At 41.3% G+C, this 20975-nt stretch overlaps 1 protein-coding gene across 10 annotated transcripts in view; it reads left to right on the forward strand.

Annotated features, from left to right (window-relative positions):
* LDB2 (LIM domain binding 2) overlaps positions 1-20975 on the forward strand; it is a 389066-nt gene that overhangs the window by 325195 nt on the left and 42896 nt on the right. For all 10 annotated transcript variants that reach the window (XM_084799110.1, XM_084799111.1, XM_084799113.1 and 7 more), the window contains exons 4-5: positions 5115-5237; positions 7534-7617. In XM_084799110.1, the coding sequence (XP_084655236.1) occupies positions 5115-5237; positions 7534-7617 (207 nt within the window). The remainder of the gene's footprint in view (positions 1-5114; positions 5238-7533; positions 7618-20975) is intronic.

The following is a 20975-nucleotide window of genomic DNA, read 5'->3' on the forward strand; positions in this document are numbered from 1 at the left end:
CCCCCCCCCCCCCGCAATGTTTCCTCTATTCCCCAGGGGCCAGTGGCTCACTCTTTCTTTTTCTTCCTTTCTTTCTTTCTTTCTTTCTTTCTTTCTTTCTTTCTTTCTTTCTTTCCTGGAAAACAAGGCAATCACTAGAAAGACCTGAACACAGCTCCCTTGGCTCAGAGAGCATTGCTTATTTGGGCCACCCATGTCATCTGCTCCAGGGCAGGCGGCTTTATTTGCCTATTCCTGTAATGAATATTTGAATACTCTGATGAAAAATGTCTCTTTCTAGGACATGTAGTTTCATTATAGGGATTTAATCCAGATGCTAATTATGCACATTTATTTTTAGGAAATTTGATAGGATTCAAAGGATTCATTTTTCTTCTCTCTCCTTCTCCCTCTGTCTGTCCCTCCGTTCCTCTGTCCCTCCCTCCCTCCCTCCACCCTTGATTTTTTGCTATACTAAGACCCTACCTAATTTTCCTTGTGTTCTTATGTTAATTAAAAATAACTCAGCTTCAGTTAATAAAATGCTACAGCTATTTTAAACAAAAAGTGAGCCAATAACTTCTTGGTACCACAAAGAATTGGAAAGCCTGTGCTGACATTTTGGTCTTTGTCCTAGCATTATTTAGCACATTATGTGTTGGCACCTTACATTGTTCTGATTTGGACAATCACTAAACTATTTCTCCCCAAATAGCATTTGACCCAATACCTCTGAGTTGCTTTTATGAAAATTTGGTCAACTAGTGAATCAGAAATCAGCCATAGTACTAATCAACAGAGATATTAAATATCCCTCAGGGGTATAGTGAGCATTTTGTAATTTCCTGATACTAGGAACATTATAGATTAAGGATAAATATGTAATTAGAATTTTTAAGTGCACATAATAAAGCCTTTCTTTTATGTTTTCAATTTCAAATCAAATAGAAAACAAGGCACAATAATCAGAAGAGCATGCCGGGAGTCTTTCAGAGTCAAAGACCCTTGAGTTATATTCAAGGATGTGAACATGGGAAGAATCTGAGAGAGGCACTGCAAATATATACTCTTTGGTTTTGCAAATTAGAACAATAGTTATAGCCACTACCAGACGTCATCGTCACTTCTGCAAACATAGGTTTATGACTTTTTTTCTCTTCTCAATTATTTATTATTAAATTATTTGCCACTAGACAAGTATAATCTGCAAGTACATTAACTAAGTTTCCTCTGAGTGTCACCCACTTGAAATTTTCAGTTATTTCCCTGTTCATACTTTACCCTGTGTATTACTTTATAGTCTATAATCTCTCCTCTCTGTGTTAAGGATAGTATTCCCCTTAATATACATTTACAAATGCAATATCTCTATCTAAAATTTAGAAAGCTTTTTTCAAATATAAATTCTCTATTCCACTCAGGCTGTTGTTTATGTATAAAGATTTTAAAAACTACGCATTCTCACCTTTTAAAAAGGCACACATTTTCTCACGGATGCTCTGTGAGAACTGTTGGATCATACAACAGCGTGGTCAATATTACTTCATTAGTTAGAGACAGAAAAGGGTTAAAAAGCTACCGGGTAGTTTGAGAAATGTTCTTTTTTACTTTTCCCTTTCCTGGCCTAGTCTCAAGCTAGCACGTGACCCGCTGCATGCCTGCCAGCCTCTTTCTTGTTGATCCTCCGGAGACCATCTGTGCTGGGGGCATTGATTAGAGTGTGTCTGCTGGGATTACATCTTTTCTGTTGCCATGCCAACTAATCAGCTGATTTTGGTTACCACAGAAACAAAATGTCAGGGCTCACAGTACGGTAACATGAATTCAGCACAACAGAAAATGTTTTCTTAATTGGGGACCCTTTTGATTTTTGGATTCCAACAGAAAGGCAGGGTTTTTTTTAAGGCCAACTTTAGATAAAAGCTGCATTAACTGTATTGGTTAATAAGAATATACAGATAGTTTTTGAAGCGAGAAAACATTACTTCCATTTTATTAACTAGGCTCATTTTTTTTATATTTCCAAACAAAGGAAACATACATTCCTCCATATATACCTCTGCTATGGTTACTGATGGTTGCATAGAAAGCAAAATGCAATGCCTTCAGTTTCATTCAGCTTCCATTATGAGGAGGTGGTGCTCACCAAGTCTTGGGGTAGTGCTGTACATATAATCATTTTGGGAGGAAAAAGGAATAGCCAAAATTCTCCTCCACCTTTCATTTTTGGAATTCATTTAATTTGCTTTACAAAAAGAATCTGCTGTTGTCAACTGGGAAAGAGCCTTAAGGAGCTCTGTTTTGCACATAGTATGCCTGGGATTAAAGCAAACCCATTTGACTACAAAGGGAGTCCAGAACTTGTGGCAATTTTCCACGGTGTAGGCCTGAGACAATTTGTTTGCAAGAGAAGACCCAACTAGTTTGCCATGTCAGAGTGAACAAAGGCCACACACCTGACCTTGGTCCTGCAGATGTTCCAGTGAGCAGTACACCAGAAGGGTTTCCCTTCTCATCATGAAATTTGGTTTAGTAGAAGCAAGCCAGGACTTTTATCTGCCCTGATTCTGTGGTTAACAGACAGAAAACAACTAGATTAGATGATAACAACAGCAATAATCTTTAATAATCAATAACCCTGACATTTAACCAGGCTAATATATTTGTTTTGCTATCCAATAATCCTATCTTTAAAAAAAAAAAAAAGATTCCACCCTGTAAATATGTATTTCCCATTGATGGTTTACTCATGACCTCCCTTCTGTGAAAATTGTCACTGTAGGTGACTTCTATCTAACTAACATCCTTTGGTGGGGGAGGGAGTTGTTTGGTTTAGTCTGTGTGATACTTGTTTGAAAACCTTGGTGAATTAATTCCAGTGCTCAAGATGCGTTTGGAAGAATGGCTTGAGGGCATTGATGACATTTCCTTTTCTACTCACATAACACTAGTGGCTAAGATGCCAGAAACCAGACTGACCAGCCAACTGCTCTCAGAGACTTACGGCATGGTGCCCACATGTCTGAAGTTACTCACAAGCTCTGCTAATTAGACTTGAGGTTGAGGTCTTCCCCTAGATTATCAATAATTATCTCACCATGTCCCAGAGATATTTGATAAAGTAAAGATGGCAAGTACATCTTTCTTGAGCAGAGCCCTGTTAAACTCTCTATAAGTCTCCCACACCAGTTTTGTGTAAAGGAACTATCTCCTCCCATCAGAGTACATAGAAATCCTCCAACCACTGTGCATGCCATCAGAACTTCCTAAATGCTGTCCTTTGTATTACTCCAAGAGGACAATCATTAGCCATCTCTCATGAGAGCTTGATGTAAACTGTTAAACACCATCTTCCTGGACCATCGCTTTACAGATTAATCTCTTACACGTTCCTTCAGAACTTTGCATATTTGTGTTTACTAGGAAATATTCCTCCCAGAAAGTCTGAGCAAAGACCCATCACATTAAGAAGGAGAAATGGATAGAGCCTAAGCCCCAGAGATCAAACCCCAAAGATTCTTCTTGTGATCCACACCCCAGCATGCACATCATGGTGGCCGTGATTGGGTCCTGTCTTCTCTTTGGTTCTGTTTGTTTTATCTGCTCAGCTACCATCTTGCCACCACTCTTGTGGTCGCACACTAGCCAGCACTCTATATCTCAAATTCCCTGACATCTTTCTAATGGTGTTATTATCTCTGCTCTGTTGAGAAGGAAGCTGGATAGTGTGGAGGCATATTTGACTTCCCTCAAGTTCCAGAATGAGTGAAAAGTAGAGCCAGAACTTAAGTCCAGCATCCTCTGTTTTCAAAGCCCCGACGCACTATTGTACTCCTCCCCCAAAGCTAAGATGAGTTTATTAACTAGTTGTAACTGCTGAAGTTATTCTCTATTCACCACCTCTTAGTTGAAACAGGACAACAATATGTGTTGCCTTGTGTTACTTTCTTCCCTTTTGAAGTCATTGATAGTGAAAAGAGTGGTATGTGGAGAAGAATCAGTGGGCTAAGAATAATACAATATGAAAAATGAAAAATGCCTTTGTCACTAATTATAAAGGAAGAGGGGCTTTGATATTCTGTTATGTGTGTGTTTGTGTGTGTGTGTGTGTGTGTGTGTGTGTGTGTGTGTGTGTGTGTGTGTTTCCTTCCAGAGCTGAGAACCGAACCCAGGGCCTTGCACTTGCTAGGCAAGTGCTTTACCACTGAGCTAAATCCCCAACCCCCTGTTGTGTTTTATTAATCACATACGTTCTTAGGAAGGTGAAAGATTAGCCAACCTTTTATGTTGTATAGGCAAAACCTGCCACTGTCGATAGATTGGTATATTTTCTAAACAACATTATTTTCCCTGCATCACTGGCTAATATCCCTACACTGGGTTAAACATTGCCCTTTGAAGATATACTCATTTATTTATTCACTTGTTCAATCATTCATTCATATATGTTTGTGTGTGTGTATGTATGTATGTATGTATGTATGTATGTATGTATGTATGTATGTGTTTACTTATTTATTTATGTGGTTTTTCAAGACAGGGTTTCTTTGTGTAGCCCTGCCTGTCCTAGACTCACTTTGTAGACCAGGGTGGCTGTGAATTCACAGAATTCCACCTGCCTTTCGCCTCCTAAGTGCTGGGATTAAAAGCATGCACCACCACACCCAGCTTCAAAGATGTACTCTTGATGAGTAATGCTGTAGTAGCTCAGACTACAGCATGAGTTATCTTATGGAAAACTTTATCCCAAATGATGCCAAGCAAAGATAGAATAAGAGTGCAGCTGTGGCACCCACGGGAGGAGGATCATGAACATGAAGAAGGTGGTGAGACGGCCAAACTGTGTACTAGCTGCTTGTGAACTGATGTCCCTAGAAGATGGGCTTGGATCCCATGTTTCCAGATTTAAAAACTCAGAAGCATTTAAATTTCATTGGTAGTAGAGTGACTGGTACTTGTAGCTAGTAAGCAACTTGGAAATCCTCTGAATCTGTTGACTCTAGAACTGATACTTTGCACCATGGGGACACTGCCCTAGGACCTCAAAGGACATTACATTGAGTAGTTGGTATGAGTTACAAACTATTGCCTGTATGAGCTGCATAACACATGAACATGTTGTTTGTCACTCCCAGGTATGCACAGAAGGCAGGCTGATCTTGGAATTCACATTTGATGACCTCATGAGAATAAAAACGTGGCACTTTACCATTAGACAGTACAGGGAGCTGGTCCCCAGAAGCATACTAGCCATGCACGTAAGTAATATCATTTCTGTTTTATTTCCTTTCTTCTTCCTACTGCATCCTACTTAGACAGAACCCCAATTCTGTCTGAACAAAGTCCCACTGTTACTACACCTTAGGCAACCCACTTCAAGTACTGAGTTTTTCTCTCGACCACTTGATTACATAAGGTTTTTTTTTTCTCCTTTGTTTCCAAGCTCGTATGAAGTTTTTTTTTCTATGTTAGTGGGGATCCCGGGATGAATGGTTTCTATTTTCTTCAGTTGCTCTAGCTCAACACCAGATTCTTTAATACCTGAGTGTATAAACCTGTTACCGGTAATGAGAATGCTAACTAAAGCAGGAAATAGGAACAGTCTCCAGTTCTGATTAGAACCATCTGACTGGAAGTGAGGCTCCTGTACTCTGGTTCTGTTGGGTCTTCCTAATCAAGATGCTTGACTGGAATGAGGGTGGGGGTAGGGTGGGATGATGCAACAGAATCAGACTTCACACTCCCGATTTCATCACGGTCCTGAAAAATCAAGAGAACAAAACAACTGCAGATACCATTTCCAAAATGTACTAAACCAGGATATCTGCTGGAAATTTAATCTGCAGCTGCCACTCAAAGATTGATTATTATTATTCCTCTTTCTAAAGTAAGGAAGGAGAAGGCCCAGTGTCTTTCGATCTAGATATGGCAAAGCCAAGGTTGTGGCCCACTTGGTTCTGAGTCCAAAACCCTATGGCCTGGCTTTCTGACTCCATGTTGTCTCTGTAGGCCCTTGCTCTCATGCTTCTCCTTTCAGCCTATCAAACCTGTCTCTGCCCTTTCTGGCGACCCCAGGCCTTCTGCTGCAGCACCCTGATTTCTACTTCTTCTGATTCAGATGCTAAAAGTCCCTCAGAACTTTCAAAGGCAGTTTCACTCCTTCTACTTTCCTGGAAGAAGTCTGGTGTTTATATATTTTTTTTTCTCATAGTACAATGAGCGGCATCATAGGGTGTGGGTGAGAGCTGAGGTCATACATGGAGAGCTCATTCAGTTATATTCCTTTTCATGAGCGGCGTTGGGCAATAGGTCTCTGGACTTCCAGTCCCTCAACCATACAATGATGTGGTTATGAGGGAGCCTTGGAGAACTGGCTTGAGAATTAAGATTTAATAACTGCAAAACCTACAGGACTCCTTTAAGGGTTGGTGATCTGTTCACAGCAGCAGCAACAACAACAACCACACTGGAAAATATCCTTCCACCATTGGTTGCTGTCCAATTACAGCGCAAACTGCTTGTTAGCATGACGCAGCTTAACGAATCTACATAGGGGCAGATCTTCCCAGAGAGGGTCAATGTCCATAAAGACTCTATTTCAGAATTGACTTGTAACTGTGACTTTATGTTTGTTTTCATCTGTGTTTTTATCTATGATTACAAATAAGAATGATACTGTCACTGAATAAAAAGCACAGACAAGAATAAAGTTCTGTTAGTTATACCTGAGGTGGTCTCATGAGTAGACATGGAGACAAGGCTGTATTAGTTATGTCTCCCTATGCATGGCAGTAGTATGCTAAAAGGGCAGAAGTAAGAGGATCAATGAAGTAATTCACTTTGAAACACAATGCAGAAAGAATATTTTTTGTTGGGGGTCTGGCCAAATATAACACTTGGGGTAATCTATGGTACCTTAAATCCTATGACACTTTGGGAAATATGATATCTACTTTTTCATCCCATAGGATAAAAGGTATTGAGTACATTGTTTTCTAACCTCAGTTTAATGGAAAAGAAAGTTAAAATTGCCTTTCTCCACATAAAAAGTGGTGACTCTACATATATATGGATTTTGGCATGTTACATTATTCTATCATATATTTTTATGGTAGCTGCAAGTTTTCAAATGTATCCTATATTCTGGATAGTTAAAAAAAAATACTACCCCTATCATAGCAGGAGACAGGCATGGCTTTGCCATGTTCTGAGACACCACTTTCTCTGGTTCAAACTACAGTCCTTCTGGCAGAACTCAGTGGCTTTCCATCTGAAGACCCCGGGTCAGGGTCCCTCACAGATTAAGCAACATCCTTTTTTCATAGATCCAATACACATCGGAGACAGTTTGGTTCTAGTTTTGGATATTTGATCTGAAAATATCCTTGAGTGCTAGATGCAAACAACTTCGAAATGTAAATTAAATTGTCTCCAGCAATCTGTCCCTCTGAGAAAAATCAACAGTGTCAAGAGTGCATCTCAGCAGCAACAACATAGTCTAGCACTTTCCTGAGACCAAATCATAGATGTCCTTTCCTCTTCTTCACTGTTTAGGCACAAGATCCTCAGGTCCTGGATCAGCTGTCCAAAAATATCACCAGGATGGGTCTAACAAACTTCACCCTCAACTACCTCAGGGTAAGACTGATGAAATAATTCTTTTTTTTTTTTTTATTGAACTTTAAAAAGAACTTTAGGGTTTTTGTGTTGGTTTGTTTGTTTTTGTTTTTAATGTATCCTAAACCAAAAAGTTAAAATTAGGTATAAGCCATGGGCAACCCATGACATAACTCCGTCTACTCAGGAAGTTGAGGTAGGGGGACAGTGTAAATTCAAGGATGTGTAGGTTATTATAGAGTAAGCTCAGGGCTGTCCTTGGAAACGTAATGAAATCCTATCTCAAATTAAAGCAAAAATCATAGAAGAAGAGACCTGGGGATACAGCTCAATGGTAGAGTGTTTTTCTAGTATTTGGGGGACTCTGGATTCAATTGTCAGTGCTAATAATTAATTAGCAATTTAATTAATTATTAAGCCAGATATAAGTAGCATAGCTGTATATCTGTTCCCTTCTCTCTTTGATTGTATGTACGTTCACAAGCACATATGCAAGTGTGTATATGTATGTGTGTGTATGTGTGTGTGTGTGTGTAGGTGTAGGTGCAGTAGAAGTTATGGTTTAATTAACACACCATCAAACTTGCACTTATGTAGGGTTGAGTTTACTCATACAGTTGTGTGACTTTTAGAGTTAATTACTCAAAAAAGGGCAATTTCTTTATTCCATAAATGCTTTGGCAGGTCTCAGTCTGTAGTACAGTGTGGCATTACTTGAGTTTACTGCCTCTGTATGTTCACCCTGGACTCATCTCCTCCTAAGGAAATCAGTGTTCCACTCAGGCCGTGTAGCCAGGGCTAAGGAGTCTGCTGGAGAAATTCAACTCAGTACTGTAACATAGGCATTTCTAGGCATTATAAATTCTCCATGCAACATGGTATGGGTTTTTCTGAATTGATATAAATTGTTTTTACTTTTAAATATTAAAATTTTAAAACAACATATCTTACCTATACAATACCAAGTGACCCAATATTTGTTCTAAAGAAGTTAGAGCAATCACGCCAATTTAATATAGAATTCTAATAGCTAAGTCACCGGTGGAATATCTGGTTTCATTCACAAAACAAGCATTGTACTCCAGAATCCTGAGAACATGGAGGCCACTTTGCCCCTGATACATTATCTCCTCGCTGTGCAGCAATTTGACTCACCAGCATTCCCCTCCCAGCACAGAGCTGATGCTATGACTTATCTACCCAACAGTGCACTCTGGGTCCACCACTATGTTCTGTGTATGAGCCTTACACCTGATGAAATGAAATAGATCTTGGCCAGGATCACTCTTCCGTGATGATGGAAATAGTCTTTACACTAAACACTAAACACTAAAAATACAAGAAGTAAGCCAGCTCTCTGTCACTAAGAAATTCATCCCTAATGGGTAAGACTCATAAAGAGAAGATACTGTAGAATAGTAAAATATCATGATGGAAGTTTCCAGAAGAAAACAAAATACCTCAGGGAGAGAAGTCATTCATGAGAAAGCTTCATGTAAAAGATGATTCATGAATAGAGTGGGCAAAGACAAAAACAAGAAAATCAGAGGGGGGGCAGGAAGTTTCCACTATATTGAAAAGAGAACTTACACCAGAAGATGAAACATAAGCAGTTCCTCGGCACATACAGCAGGCTTCATGGTCCCATTCCCAGTGAGGAGCTGGGAGGAGTGAGAGGGTAAGTCATGGGTCTTGCATGCCCTGGCTGCTGGGCTGGGTTTAATTAGTGATGAGGAAGTTCTGGGAGAGTGCTAGTTCTGGGTTAAGAGAGAAAGTTCTTTCCATAGTCTAGAGGCCCTGGAACCAAAACCAGGTTCTTGGCAAGAACCAGAATCAGTTAAGCTCCCCAAACACCTGAACTCTGCATCCAGATCCAGCCTTATTTGAACTCAGAAGGCCCTGTGGATGAGTAGCTGGGCTTGGGGACCAAGGGTTTGTTACGATCCTATGCACAGACTCCACATAGCTACTCTTTTCGCCACTGCATTATCTCTTATCAGGGACCAGAAGTGAAAACTATAGATGTCCCCTCTCAGAAGGAGAGCATTCCACGCCAGGTCCTCAGCTGACCTGCTTGGGGATCAGGGACTTTGGAGTCTGTTCCAGACAGTGTGACTAATCCTTTGGGGACGGGGGACCTGAGACAGACTCTTGGTGATTAACCAATGCCAAAATTTCCTTCTGCCTCACCTTCCCCACCGCTCCTGACCATCTGTCCATGGTTAACTTCCGCTGTGTAGTCAAGTCCCTCCAGATCACCACATTCTACAGTCCTATACAGTCCATGACTGGGAGTTCAGGAATCCTTTGGTGGGAGGTGCTCTCAAGGTACCACATCAGTGTGATGTTGGCTATGTGCCAGGTCCTGTGCCACACAGCTCCCTAACCTAAGAGTCCAGAAGTCTCACAAGAGCCCTGTGCATGGCCACCATCCTCAGAAGAATATGAGTTAAGGAGTAAATGAAGTGAATCACTCAGCTTTATTTATGAAATAGCAGAACTAGAAAGCTGAACTGAGGCAGCCTGCTGGAGCATCTGTGACCTTCAAGGCACAGCTCTGCCACCTCGCAAAGAGCGGCAGACAATGGTACTGATAGGAAGAGTGACGCAGCCAGGCCCTGTAGCATGGAAGCCACCAGAACTTTCAGCAAATTGGTCATGCTTTCTTCTTTCCAGGCCTCTGCTTAGTGGCTGACTCAGTGCCTGATGCCCAATTCCTGGGCTTCCCTCCCCATCTAAGTCTCCCAGGCCAGATGCTCCTCTGCCTTCAGGATGCATTCTTCTATCACTTCCTGTTAGGATCTCTCCACTGGCTTCCCTGGGTCCTCGGCCCATGCTTCCTTGTTGGATTCTTGGCAGGACCCATATTCAAAGCATCACTTTACTTGTTTATCTCTTGCTCCGTGGTCTAAGTAATGTGAAGACTGCTAGGCTCCAAGGAAATGTCACTTGAATGAATAGTGAGCAGATGGTTTGTTAAAGGATAGATCTGATTTTGAATGACACTAAAAAAAAAAAAAGACTGTATGATTAATTTTCAAAGCCACAGCTAGAATTTTACCATGGAAGCTAAGCAGCAGAGAAGTGGGTTGTATTATATTGGAAAATAAAAGGATTCTCTATCTCTCTCTCTCTCTCTCTCATGTGCAAAATTCCCGCCTAAAAACTCTGACTCTGGCTTTTAAGGGTCAAATTTTTGTTCTATAGCAATTCCATTTGCTCTTTATAAGCATAACATCCTTAACAGTAAATATCATCCCCCACCTTCCATTATTTTGGAAATGTAGTCTTTCCACTGTGAAGAAAAGATTTTTTATTTATTTATTTATTTATTTTTTAGATTTTTTAAAATGAGTATTTCCTTTGACCTGGTTTTTCTAGCTGGTATGATACACGTTTTGTTAAATGGTATGCTTAACCCAATGTTAAGACAACTATTCTCCTAAATATTACCCAGGAGATTTTCCACTTATACGTTCTCCAACTCCAGATCCATCCATATGCATAATTTCTGCTTACATACAATCAGGTTGCATATGACTTGCTTTTTACAAAAATGTGTATTTTAGTTTTTATTTTTGATTATCTGCTTATGTGTCTGTGTCAGGCTATGTAAGTGTGAGTGCAGGTGCCTCTGGAGGCCACAGGTGTCAGATGCCCCCGAGGCTATAGTTACAGGTGGTTGTATGTGTTGGAACTCAGATCCTCTGCAAGTGATAAGCTACCTCTCCAACCCCGACTTATGGTTTCTTATTGTTGTTTGCTGAACAACGGCCTCACATTAAGCTTCAGATACTCCGGTGTGACACGGTGACATTGTTTATTTAATTTATTGCTCTGATGTGGGAAGCGAACTCACCTCTAATTGCTGCCATCATTAGACTTTGCTTCCGAGCCCCTTCATCCCTGCTACTCCTGACTGCGTTTCCTGATTTACCTATTCCATACTTATCTGCATGGTCTTGAGAAAACTGCTCGAGTTCCCTGAACCTCACTTTCTGCATCTGAAAATTAGGAGTGAGATGTCTCACGACACTGCTGCGAAGACTGGTGAGCTTTCCTTCATGAGAACTCCCCACACAGAGGGGCCAGATAAGTACCCGTCACGTTCTGTACAACAGCTCAGGGCCCAACTTTCACTGCTGCAACAGATTTTTCCTGAGATCTATCACGTGCCTTAGCATCCCAGAGCCCTGTCCTCTGCATGCGTGAGTGCCTGGGCCCATTGCGAGTCACAGCATCTGGTGTCACAGGTGACTGCTACAGTGACAAAGCTCATGGAGAGTACTTCTCAAACTGAATTACTACTCCAGGAAGCCAAGGGAGCTCCAACTGCATTGTTTGTCCTCTTTAGATGTCGCCATGGCTTTGCATTCTTCTCTGAGGTTCTGAAACCATATGGAAAATCAGAAGAGTAGGGGAAAGAATATTGAAAATGTAGGGAGAAGGAGAGAGGCCAGGACATGTGTCATTTATTTGGCCCCTCCTGTTGGGGCTGAATGTGATATGTCTCCTATAGGCTCATGTGTTTGACACTTGGTCTCCAACTGGGGCACTGGTTTTCAAAGTTGTGGGAGCTTTGGGAGGCTCGCTGAAGGGAGTGAGTGAGTCACTGGAGGAAGGCCTTGAGGTGTGGTAGCCCCCACTGTGTAGCTGCACTCTGATTCCTAACTGCAGGTGCAATGTGATTGGCCACTCCCAAAACACCTCCTGCCACGCCTCCTCCTCCAGGAGGAACTATGCTCTTTCACAAGGAAGCCAAAAAGAACTCTTTCATCAAAGCAGCAAGACCAGTAACCAATAAACCTCCTGAATACAGTTGTCATTGCAAATGTGCAGTCATTGTTTGGGGAGGTTTTTCAATGTTATCTACCGGCTTTATTCTATTGTTCCTTTCAAATAAGCTTACCTCTTCAAATGAGTGATGGCAGGTGGGTGTTGGCATTAAAGCCTATGAGTTTCAGAGCTGTGTGTTTTTTGGTTGTGGGTGGCTTGTTTCGTTTTGATCCTGTGCCTTTAATTTCCCACACGAATGAGGAATTTTGCTGCTGCTGCTGCTGTTGTCGTGCCTTAAAGAACACTTCTCCCTACAAGTCATCTCCACTGACAGCTAAGGGAGTATAGGCTGATGTCTAGAACTATTGGGCAATTACCTTTGGAAAATGAACCCCAAAAGAAGGAAACGAAGTAACCTCCAAGAGACTGAGTGTGGCTGGAGTCAGCATTGGAACCCTGCTGAGGTTTTTCTCGTTTCTATAAGACTTTGACTGCCTGCCAGATGTTTCCCTTGATCACCTAAGAGGAGGGAGAATTTCCACCTAAGTGCCACATACAGCCCAAGGATGGAGCAGGTACCCCATAGAGGGACTAAGATGGACCAACAGAGTGCACTGGGATGCAGGCTGCCCTTTTCTTGCTTCATGCATTCAGACAGAGCAGCAGCAAAGCCTTGACATTGGGGGGGGGGCGGGTTGCGAAACCCACCCAGGCAAATCCTCCATGCCTTCTGCAGTGCCTGGCATATTATAGATCCCCTGAGGATTAAAGCGTGTTATTCAGAATTTGATCCATAGGTCATGGCAGCCTTGCAGCTATTTGTTATGAAGTTGAGCTATGACCAGAAAATGAGACCCTTAAAACTACCATAGCAACTTGGCATTTTTGATACAAACAAATGAGTGACCCTGGCACCCATCCTATTGATTGAAATAGACAGCCATCCAAGGGTTATCATACTCACAGGATGGATGGCTGCTGGTCAAAGGCTAGAAGATGATGTGCCACAGGAGACTGGCAAGCCCTGCAATAACATGCATGGGATGCATCTGGTTCAGAGATGCGTGCTGTCTTCTTCAAGGACCGTCTGTGATTCTGCTGGTTACTGAGGAAACCATACAGGCCCCCAACAAACACAGAAATTGATATCATTCCCTTTTTAAAGTTAGAAATTCAACAGAGCAAGCCGGGCCATGGCACCTTCTAGGCAGGAGGACTCAGACCCCAAAGTCAGCCCAGGATGCAGGGATCGAGAGCCCAAAGCCCCAGCCTCTGAAACCTCAGTCTAACTGATCGCTTCCCTGTCTTTCTCTTCTCCCTCCCCCTCTCCCTGCTCCTCCTTCATCTCACCCTTCCTTTCTGCACCTCCTTCCTCCCCCTCTTTTTCCTCCTCCCCTCCCCCTTTCTTCTTCTCCTCCTGTGCACATGCACACTGCCTCCCCCTTCCTCTCTTCAGAGAAAAGCCCTGTCTGAGCGAAGGAAGATGAGACCCTTCAGAGCCAAGGGAATGCTTCACATAGAGAATGATTAAAACCTGCAGCACCCAAAGGGCACTTTTAATTGCATTTAGAGATAGAACAATGCTACACATGGCTACATGGCAGGGAAGCACATGCAATTAACCCTTAAAGAAGTGAAATAATCATAACTTATATACATCATATATACATCCAGCAAGCAATGGTATCCAAATTCAGGGTACAAGGAACGGCTATATTAGAGCATCGTGTGTGTGTGTGTGTGTGTGTGTGTGTGTGTGTGTGTGTGTACATATATAAAATATATAATACTAGATGACATAAATTATGATACATAGTCAAACAATGAAACAAAAACAATATGTTAGCTTAGTAATCCTAACAGAAAACAATTTCAGAGCCGTAGGTGACTGACATTAAATGTGCAAATGGGGCCTGGATTAAAGAAAGGAATTTCCCAGCTGCAGACACAGAAAAAGAGGAGAAAATTGTTGTTAAACAAGACACTGAAAAATCAAGGCACATGGCAAGGTGGGAAATTGCCAGTTAGTCTAAAGAAAGGTTGGGTACTGTGATGTTAAGTGCATGATGGAGCCGTGAGTGGACTCTTTCGTAAAATACCCCTTTCTGATTTTCTGGAATTACGTGAGGAGAAGGGAAAATGTGGATAAGAAAAATAGGAGAAGAAGGGGATAAAGGGCAGAGATTTTGAGCCTTTAGAATTGAAGCCAGGGGAAGCGACAGAGCAGCCAGCTGAAACCAGAAGAGGCGCCTCAGCTCACAGGTTACCCAGACCCAAGGTCTCTTTCTGTGTTTAACTTCTGGTTACATTTCTACCTTGCTGGGCACTGTCCTCCTGTCCTTTCCAGGGAGCAGTTGACAGGACTGTGAGCTAATAGGGGTGTGTGAAAGAAACACAAGTTTTTTAAAAAATCCATTGGTTACTGGATTGTATGGAATTTCATAGTGTGTCTAAAACTTTTCAAATATAGTTACCTCTAACAGTTAGAGAGATGAGGAGATATTTCAATAAATGCTGCAAAAGACAGCTGGGCAGCCACATGCAAAAAAGAATTAGTGTGGTGCTCCGTCTCCTACCATCTGGAAATGTTAACTCCAAACGCATGACAGACCTACATGGAGGCTAAAGGTGTAAAATTCTTAGAGGAAAATATAGCAGTGAATCTCCATAACCTTTGCTTATGTCCAAAGCTTAGATGCCATGCCAAGGACACAAATGAAAGCAAACACAAATGGCCACTCCTTAGATGAAATGCTTAGGAGGGGCAATTCTATAGATAAGACAGCACAGATAGCTACTGAGGGGTAGGCTTGTGAGAAAGTGACAGAAAATGCCAAGGGGAAGGGAGTTGCTTTGGGGAGTGGCGAAAGTGCTTTCAAATTGATGGTTATGATTTCATAACGCTGTACACTTAAATGAGTGAATTCTGTGGTTTGTATCTTATGTATCAATAAAACTATATTTAAAAAAAAAAAGCACAAGTAAGGCCGGTCCGTCTATGCTTCTACCCAGAAGTTTGGGAATAAGTTGGGAATGGCTGTGACTTCGTAACTAGTATAAAAGAAGTCAAATTTGGAATGTCTACAACTCGGCAGTGAAGGAGTAGGTTGTGCCATAGACTAGTGTCACTGTGTCGAGCCCTCAGGACAGAAAGAGACAGACCTGGTTTGTTTTATTCATCACAAGTGGTAAACTGTGGTAAACTTTTAAAGGCAAAGTTAGTTAAGACCTGAATAGGACCCGTCACTCTTCTCGAGTCATACACATGGCTACCACAAGCTGGACTGGGCTCTCATGTTAACTAACATCCCATCACTCAATCAGACAGCAAAATCCAGGCACGTGCTGCACTGAAGGCCTGGCTGAGCCCAGTGGTTTCCTCCAAGACACCCAGAGTGTTCTATTTTGCCAGTTGTCAATAGATAAAATGGAGGACACTAAAAACTGCCCAGAGCGTAAAGCATGATGGGGTCAGAACCAGGACTTAATTTATCCCAATATGGCTCAAATCCCTGTTTAGCTCTGACCTCCAACTACCCCCAGCTTTGAGATTTCCTGGCATCATTCAGACAGTTGACCCTATGCTGGAGCCTGCACATGGATTCTAAAAACAAGAATCTAAATCAAACCAATCCTAAGGGAGACCTTAAAGCCATCTGCCTAAAGCCTTCTGATGACAACATATTACACACAAACACACACATACACACACACACACACACACACACACACACACACACACACACACACAATTAGAGGAGCCGGCAAGGCCATGTGGATTCTAACCACCCACACTTACTGCAATCTGCGGGACTCCTAAACCCAAATTCTGCTACTCAATCAACTATGATTTGAAGGTGCATTATCTCGCACAGGCTCAGGTGTGGTCCCCAGCTGCAGTGCTGTTCTGGAAGACTGTGAAGCCTTTGGGAGGTAAAGCCTTTAGAGGAAGTAGGTCACTAGAGCAACAAGCCTTGAGGTTTTATGCCCTGGGACCATGTCTGGTACATTCTCTGCTTCCTGACTGCCGATGTGTGGCCAGCCACGTCCTTCTCCTACTGCCAAGCCTTCCTCCGCATGGTGTTCCACGCCCCTTCATAAACTGTGAGGCAAAACAGACCCTTCCTCCTTGAAGTTGCTTCTGTTCCAGGTATTTGGTCGCAATAATAAGAAAAGTAAATAATACGCCATCACACCAAGCCCCTTCTCAAAGCAGGCCCGTTGTGCTCTGGCTTTAGCTGCCTGCTCACTAGTGATAGAATCTTGGACTTTTCCGTCCCTCTGTGTCTCCTAATAATCTCTTCCCCTAAGGCAGGTGGACAGGGTTGAATGATGGTTGAACAAACTAAAGATAAAGATGGGAAACCAAAGCAGTCTGAACAGCAACAAGGAGTGTGAGCCAGGACGGGGCTTGGCCCTGCATCTTGCCTCTCTACAAGTAGGATCCAGTTTGACACTGTAGTATTCATGAATGGGGATATGAATGCAACTCCCTGGACTTCTATTCCACAAGCCCAACGGAGGCAGAGTTTAACCTGGGGAATTAGTGACTCTTTATTTCCTGTTTTTCCCAATCTTGCTTTTAGATTCTTCCTATGTCTTATCTGAAAAAGAAATCTGAGACCACACCCCACACTGCTGAACAGTCCTATCATAAGTGGAAAGTACAGATAGGGAAATGAAAGTCAGGCTGAAAAGATGAGTCAGAAGTTAAGAGCACTGTCTGCTCTTCCAGAGACCCTGAGTTCAGTTCCCAGCAACCACATGGTGTGGCTCACAACCATCTATACCGGGGTCAGATGCCCTCTTCTGGCATGCAGGTGTACATATGCACTCATATACAGAAAATAAATAGATCTTTTAAAAAAAAAAAAAAAAGAAGGAAAGAAAAGAAAAGAAGAATGAAAGTCTCCCCTAAGACAGATAAACAGAACTTAAAAGCTAAATGGCAAAGACTAGGTTACACTTCTGAGCTTCATGCCTTTGGCATCTCACTGACTATAGACGGTTGGGAAGCAGAGTGTTTGCTTTAGAGACAATAGAGACAATGTTGAGCAGTAACCAGACCCTGGCAGTGTTCACTTTCCTCAACACTAACTATGCTGTATCTATTTACTCTGACTCGTGAAGAAAAACAGAAATGCTTCCTATCCTGTAAAGTGGCATGGAAGTGGACAGATGTTGCCTACCACCCAAGGCTATAGAATAAACAACAGTACACACACAGACATGCCCAGTCAGCCAGTGACTCTCTAGAAACAAGCCTCTCCCCATCCCTGCCGCGCAAACTGTTGCTGTCTTACCTCACAAGTTAGTGAGCTTTGAGGAAAACCTCCAGGTAAACCCATTGCAATTCCATTCAAGCTGCTGTCTCTTCAAAGATTGTGACCCATGTGAGTCATGCAGGGCAGTGGCCCCATTACCCCAGCCCACCCTCTGCGTCCTCATGTGTAGACTATGTCAATGCAAGAAACAATCGAAGTGACAGTCAGCATGCTCGTCACCATCACTTTCGAAACTCATTTGCACAGATGACAATAATATTGAACTCAATTGATAAAATTGCTATTTTTATAGGTCAAAAACATTAACTATAGGCTCCTTCATTTTGTGTACACTAATATTTAAGGGAGGATAACAGCCAGATTTTTAAAAAAACAAAACAAAACAAAAAACCAGGCTTCATGATTTTCCACTGCCCATCACTGTCACCCAGCTCCTATTCAATGTCACAGTGGAAAATGTAACAGTCATTTACCAAATGACAACTCTGTGTGTTGCCAATCACATAAATGTCTCCCTATTATTTTAAAAAACTCAACGACGTATATTTTGAACAGGTCATTTTTTTCATATAGCACAAAAATTTAAGTATACAAAGCCCTGTACTCCTTATTTATTCCTTTCCTAGAGACAGCCACAAGTGTCTTCTGGTTCCCCCCCTTTTCAGTCATAACCTGGGTGTCCTCCAGCATGTATTGCTTTAAGTAGTCACAGACACATACAAACACGCACAAACCCATACACAGTGGAACAGGCCCTGCCCACAGTGCTGTTATCTTTATATGCTGGGGAAGGATGTTGCTCTAGCATTGAATAGTAATGCATGCTGTTTCTATCAGATTGATGGCCACTCAGGTAGTTTTTAATCTCCTTCTATTGTTAGCAGTGATACGGGAATGGCCTTGGATGTTGGAATTTTTTCCCCCACAAAGACAACTAGAAGAAGTAAATCTGTGGGAGAAAATCCAGGGAGTCAGTTTGCCAGACAGAACGGCGTGCATTGTAACCTTGATAGATGCTGTCCAGTTCCCCGGCATAGTGGGTGTACCAAGTTTCCACTCTGCCAGCAGCACATGAAAATGCTCATTTGGGTCCAGTGAGTGGCCCAGCAGGCAATGGCTCTTGCCACTGGTAGCTCAAACCTGACCCTTACAGCCCACAAAAAAAGTAGAAGGAGAGCACCAACTCTACAAAAGTTTTCTTCTGACCCCCGTGTGTGGGCCTTGTCTTGTGTGCCCACACGTCATATATGCACACACAGAATTCATTTTTTTAAATACAATGATATCTTTTCCACACTATTCAACATTTTCTGGATTTCAAACAAATTCTACTAATATAGGTAGTCTCTTTTTCATTTTAATATTCATTTCTCTTATTTCAAAAGAAAAGAACAACCTATTGTGTTTAATTTAGTAGGAGGATGTCACAGCATTAAGGGTACTTGCTGCTCTTCCAGGGGACGCCGGTTCAACTCCCACCATCCAGATCAGCTGCTTCAAAATCCTCTGTAACCCCAACTCTGGAGGATCCAACACCCTCTCCTAGCCTCCATTGGCACTTGCATACATGTACCATGTATTTGCAGACACATGCACATAAATAAAAATAATCTTAAGAGCGAACCATTTCTACTTCTTTTCATGTGAACTCATACATCCTTTACCCATTTTCCTATTGGGCTCCTGTTCTTTCTCTTACATACATATAAACAAAGCATGTGCTCTGCCACTGAATTATACTTCCTGGTTTCATTATGCATGTATATGTAAATGGGCGGGGTTATATTTTACATAAGTGATTTGGTTATAATATAATTGCTATTACAAATTTAAAGTTTCAAAATGTCATTTGCTTTATTCACTGAAGGGAATACACATGCACACTATATATAATTATACACATATAATAATTAACATGTGATACTATATAATAGTATTTATGATATGTGCATATATACATATATATGTATGTACATATATTATATATACATATATTAATGAGACAGCATATCTTCTGTGTCTTGTGTTTTATGTTTTGTATTTGGTTGGTAATAGCTGTCTTTGAGGTAATGATAAAACAGACTATTCTTCTATCTCTTTATAAAAAATTTTTTTTTGCTAGTAATCAGTCTTCCTGGAAAGGGAATTATGAAGTGTGAGGAATCTCTTTAGCTCCCTCAGTTATCCACACACCGCTTATTGACGAATGCACATTGCTCTTGTGGACTTGAAATGCTGCTTTTAGCATATTCTAAATCTCACTGAGCAGTGGAGTCTGTTTCTGGACTTCAGTGCCGACTGCATTGGTTTGGCTGACCATTCTTCAGGTGACACCGAATTTCTAAATGTGTTGTCACTTTACCATGTTTTGTATCTAGTAGACTGTAATTTTATTCTCTTTTAAAAGAATTCCTAAGAAACGTTTCTTTTTTGCCTAAACTAGAAATTTCAAAATATTGTAATCGTGTTTCTGTTTTCAGTTGACCTACTTGGGCAATTCAGCTAAATTGTTATATCATTGGCAAATGATGGTTTTTTCATTTTCCATTCTTGTAAATTTTTTCCTCTGTCTTTGGTCTGCTTATATTGGCTAACACCATTAAAAAGTGCTAAATGATAGTCAGTGTAGTTAACGTACTCAGTCCATGTCTGGCTTTAATGGGAATGCTCTGAGTCCTCTCATTAGCAAGACATGGCTTACGATGGGAGATAGACACATTTCTCACACTCAGGTAATTTCTTGCTTTACTCTACTAACAGCTGTTTAAAAGGTTTTTAAAATGGTATTAAATTTTATCAAATATATTTGTAGTATCTAAGGAGATGGCATTATTTTTTCTGTTATTACTAAACATGATAATAACAAGCAATGTTTATTTGACACAATTGACATTCAAGGTACCTTTGTAATTTCTTTGCATGCATCAACTCACTTTGTCACTGCTCAACCTTAAATCATCTATTATTACCATGACCACTACACCTTAAGAAACTTACTTTCAAAGAACTTAGGAAACTTGGACAAGATCTTATAACATGGGTATTTTCCTATTATAAAACACTAGACAATGGCTTTCTTGATGATAAATCCATTCCTTTCTGGAGCAAATCTTCCTGCTTCAGTGTGTATCTTCCCATTAACTGGGAATATTAATATTAATATTAAATAATGCTATTATATACCATTTCCATATGAACATTCAAAACAATTTTCTGAATGAAATTATCTTCTTTCTTTTCCTTTATTGAGACTTCTGATATTCTCATGAATATTCGTGAACATTTGGGGAACGTTTCTTCCTCCCTTTTCCAAAAAAA

Source organism: Acomys minous, assembly GCF_964271855.1.
Source record: "Acomys minous genome assembly, chromosome: 10".
Taxonomy (NCBI): domain Eukaryota; kingdom Metazoa; phylum Chordata; class Mammalia; order Rodentia; family Muridae; genus Acomys; species Acomys minous.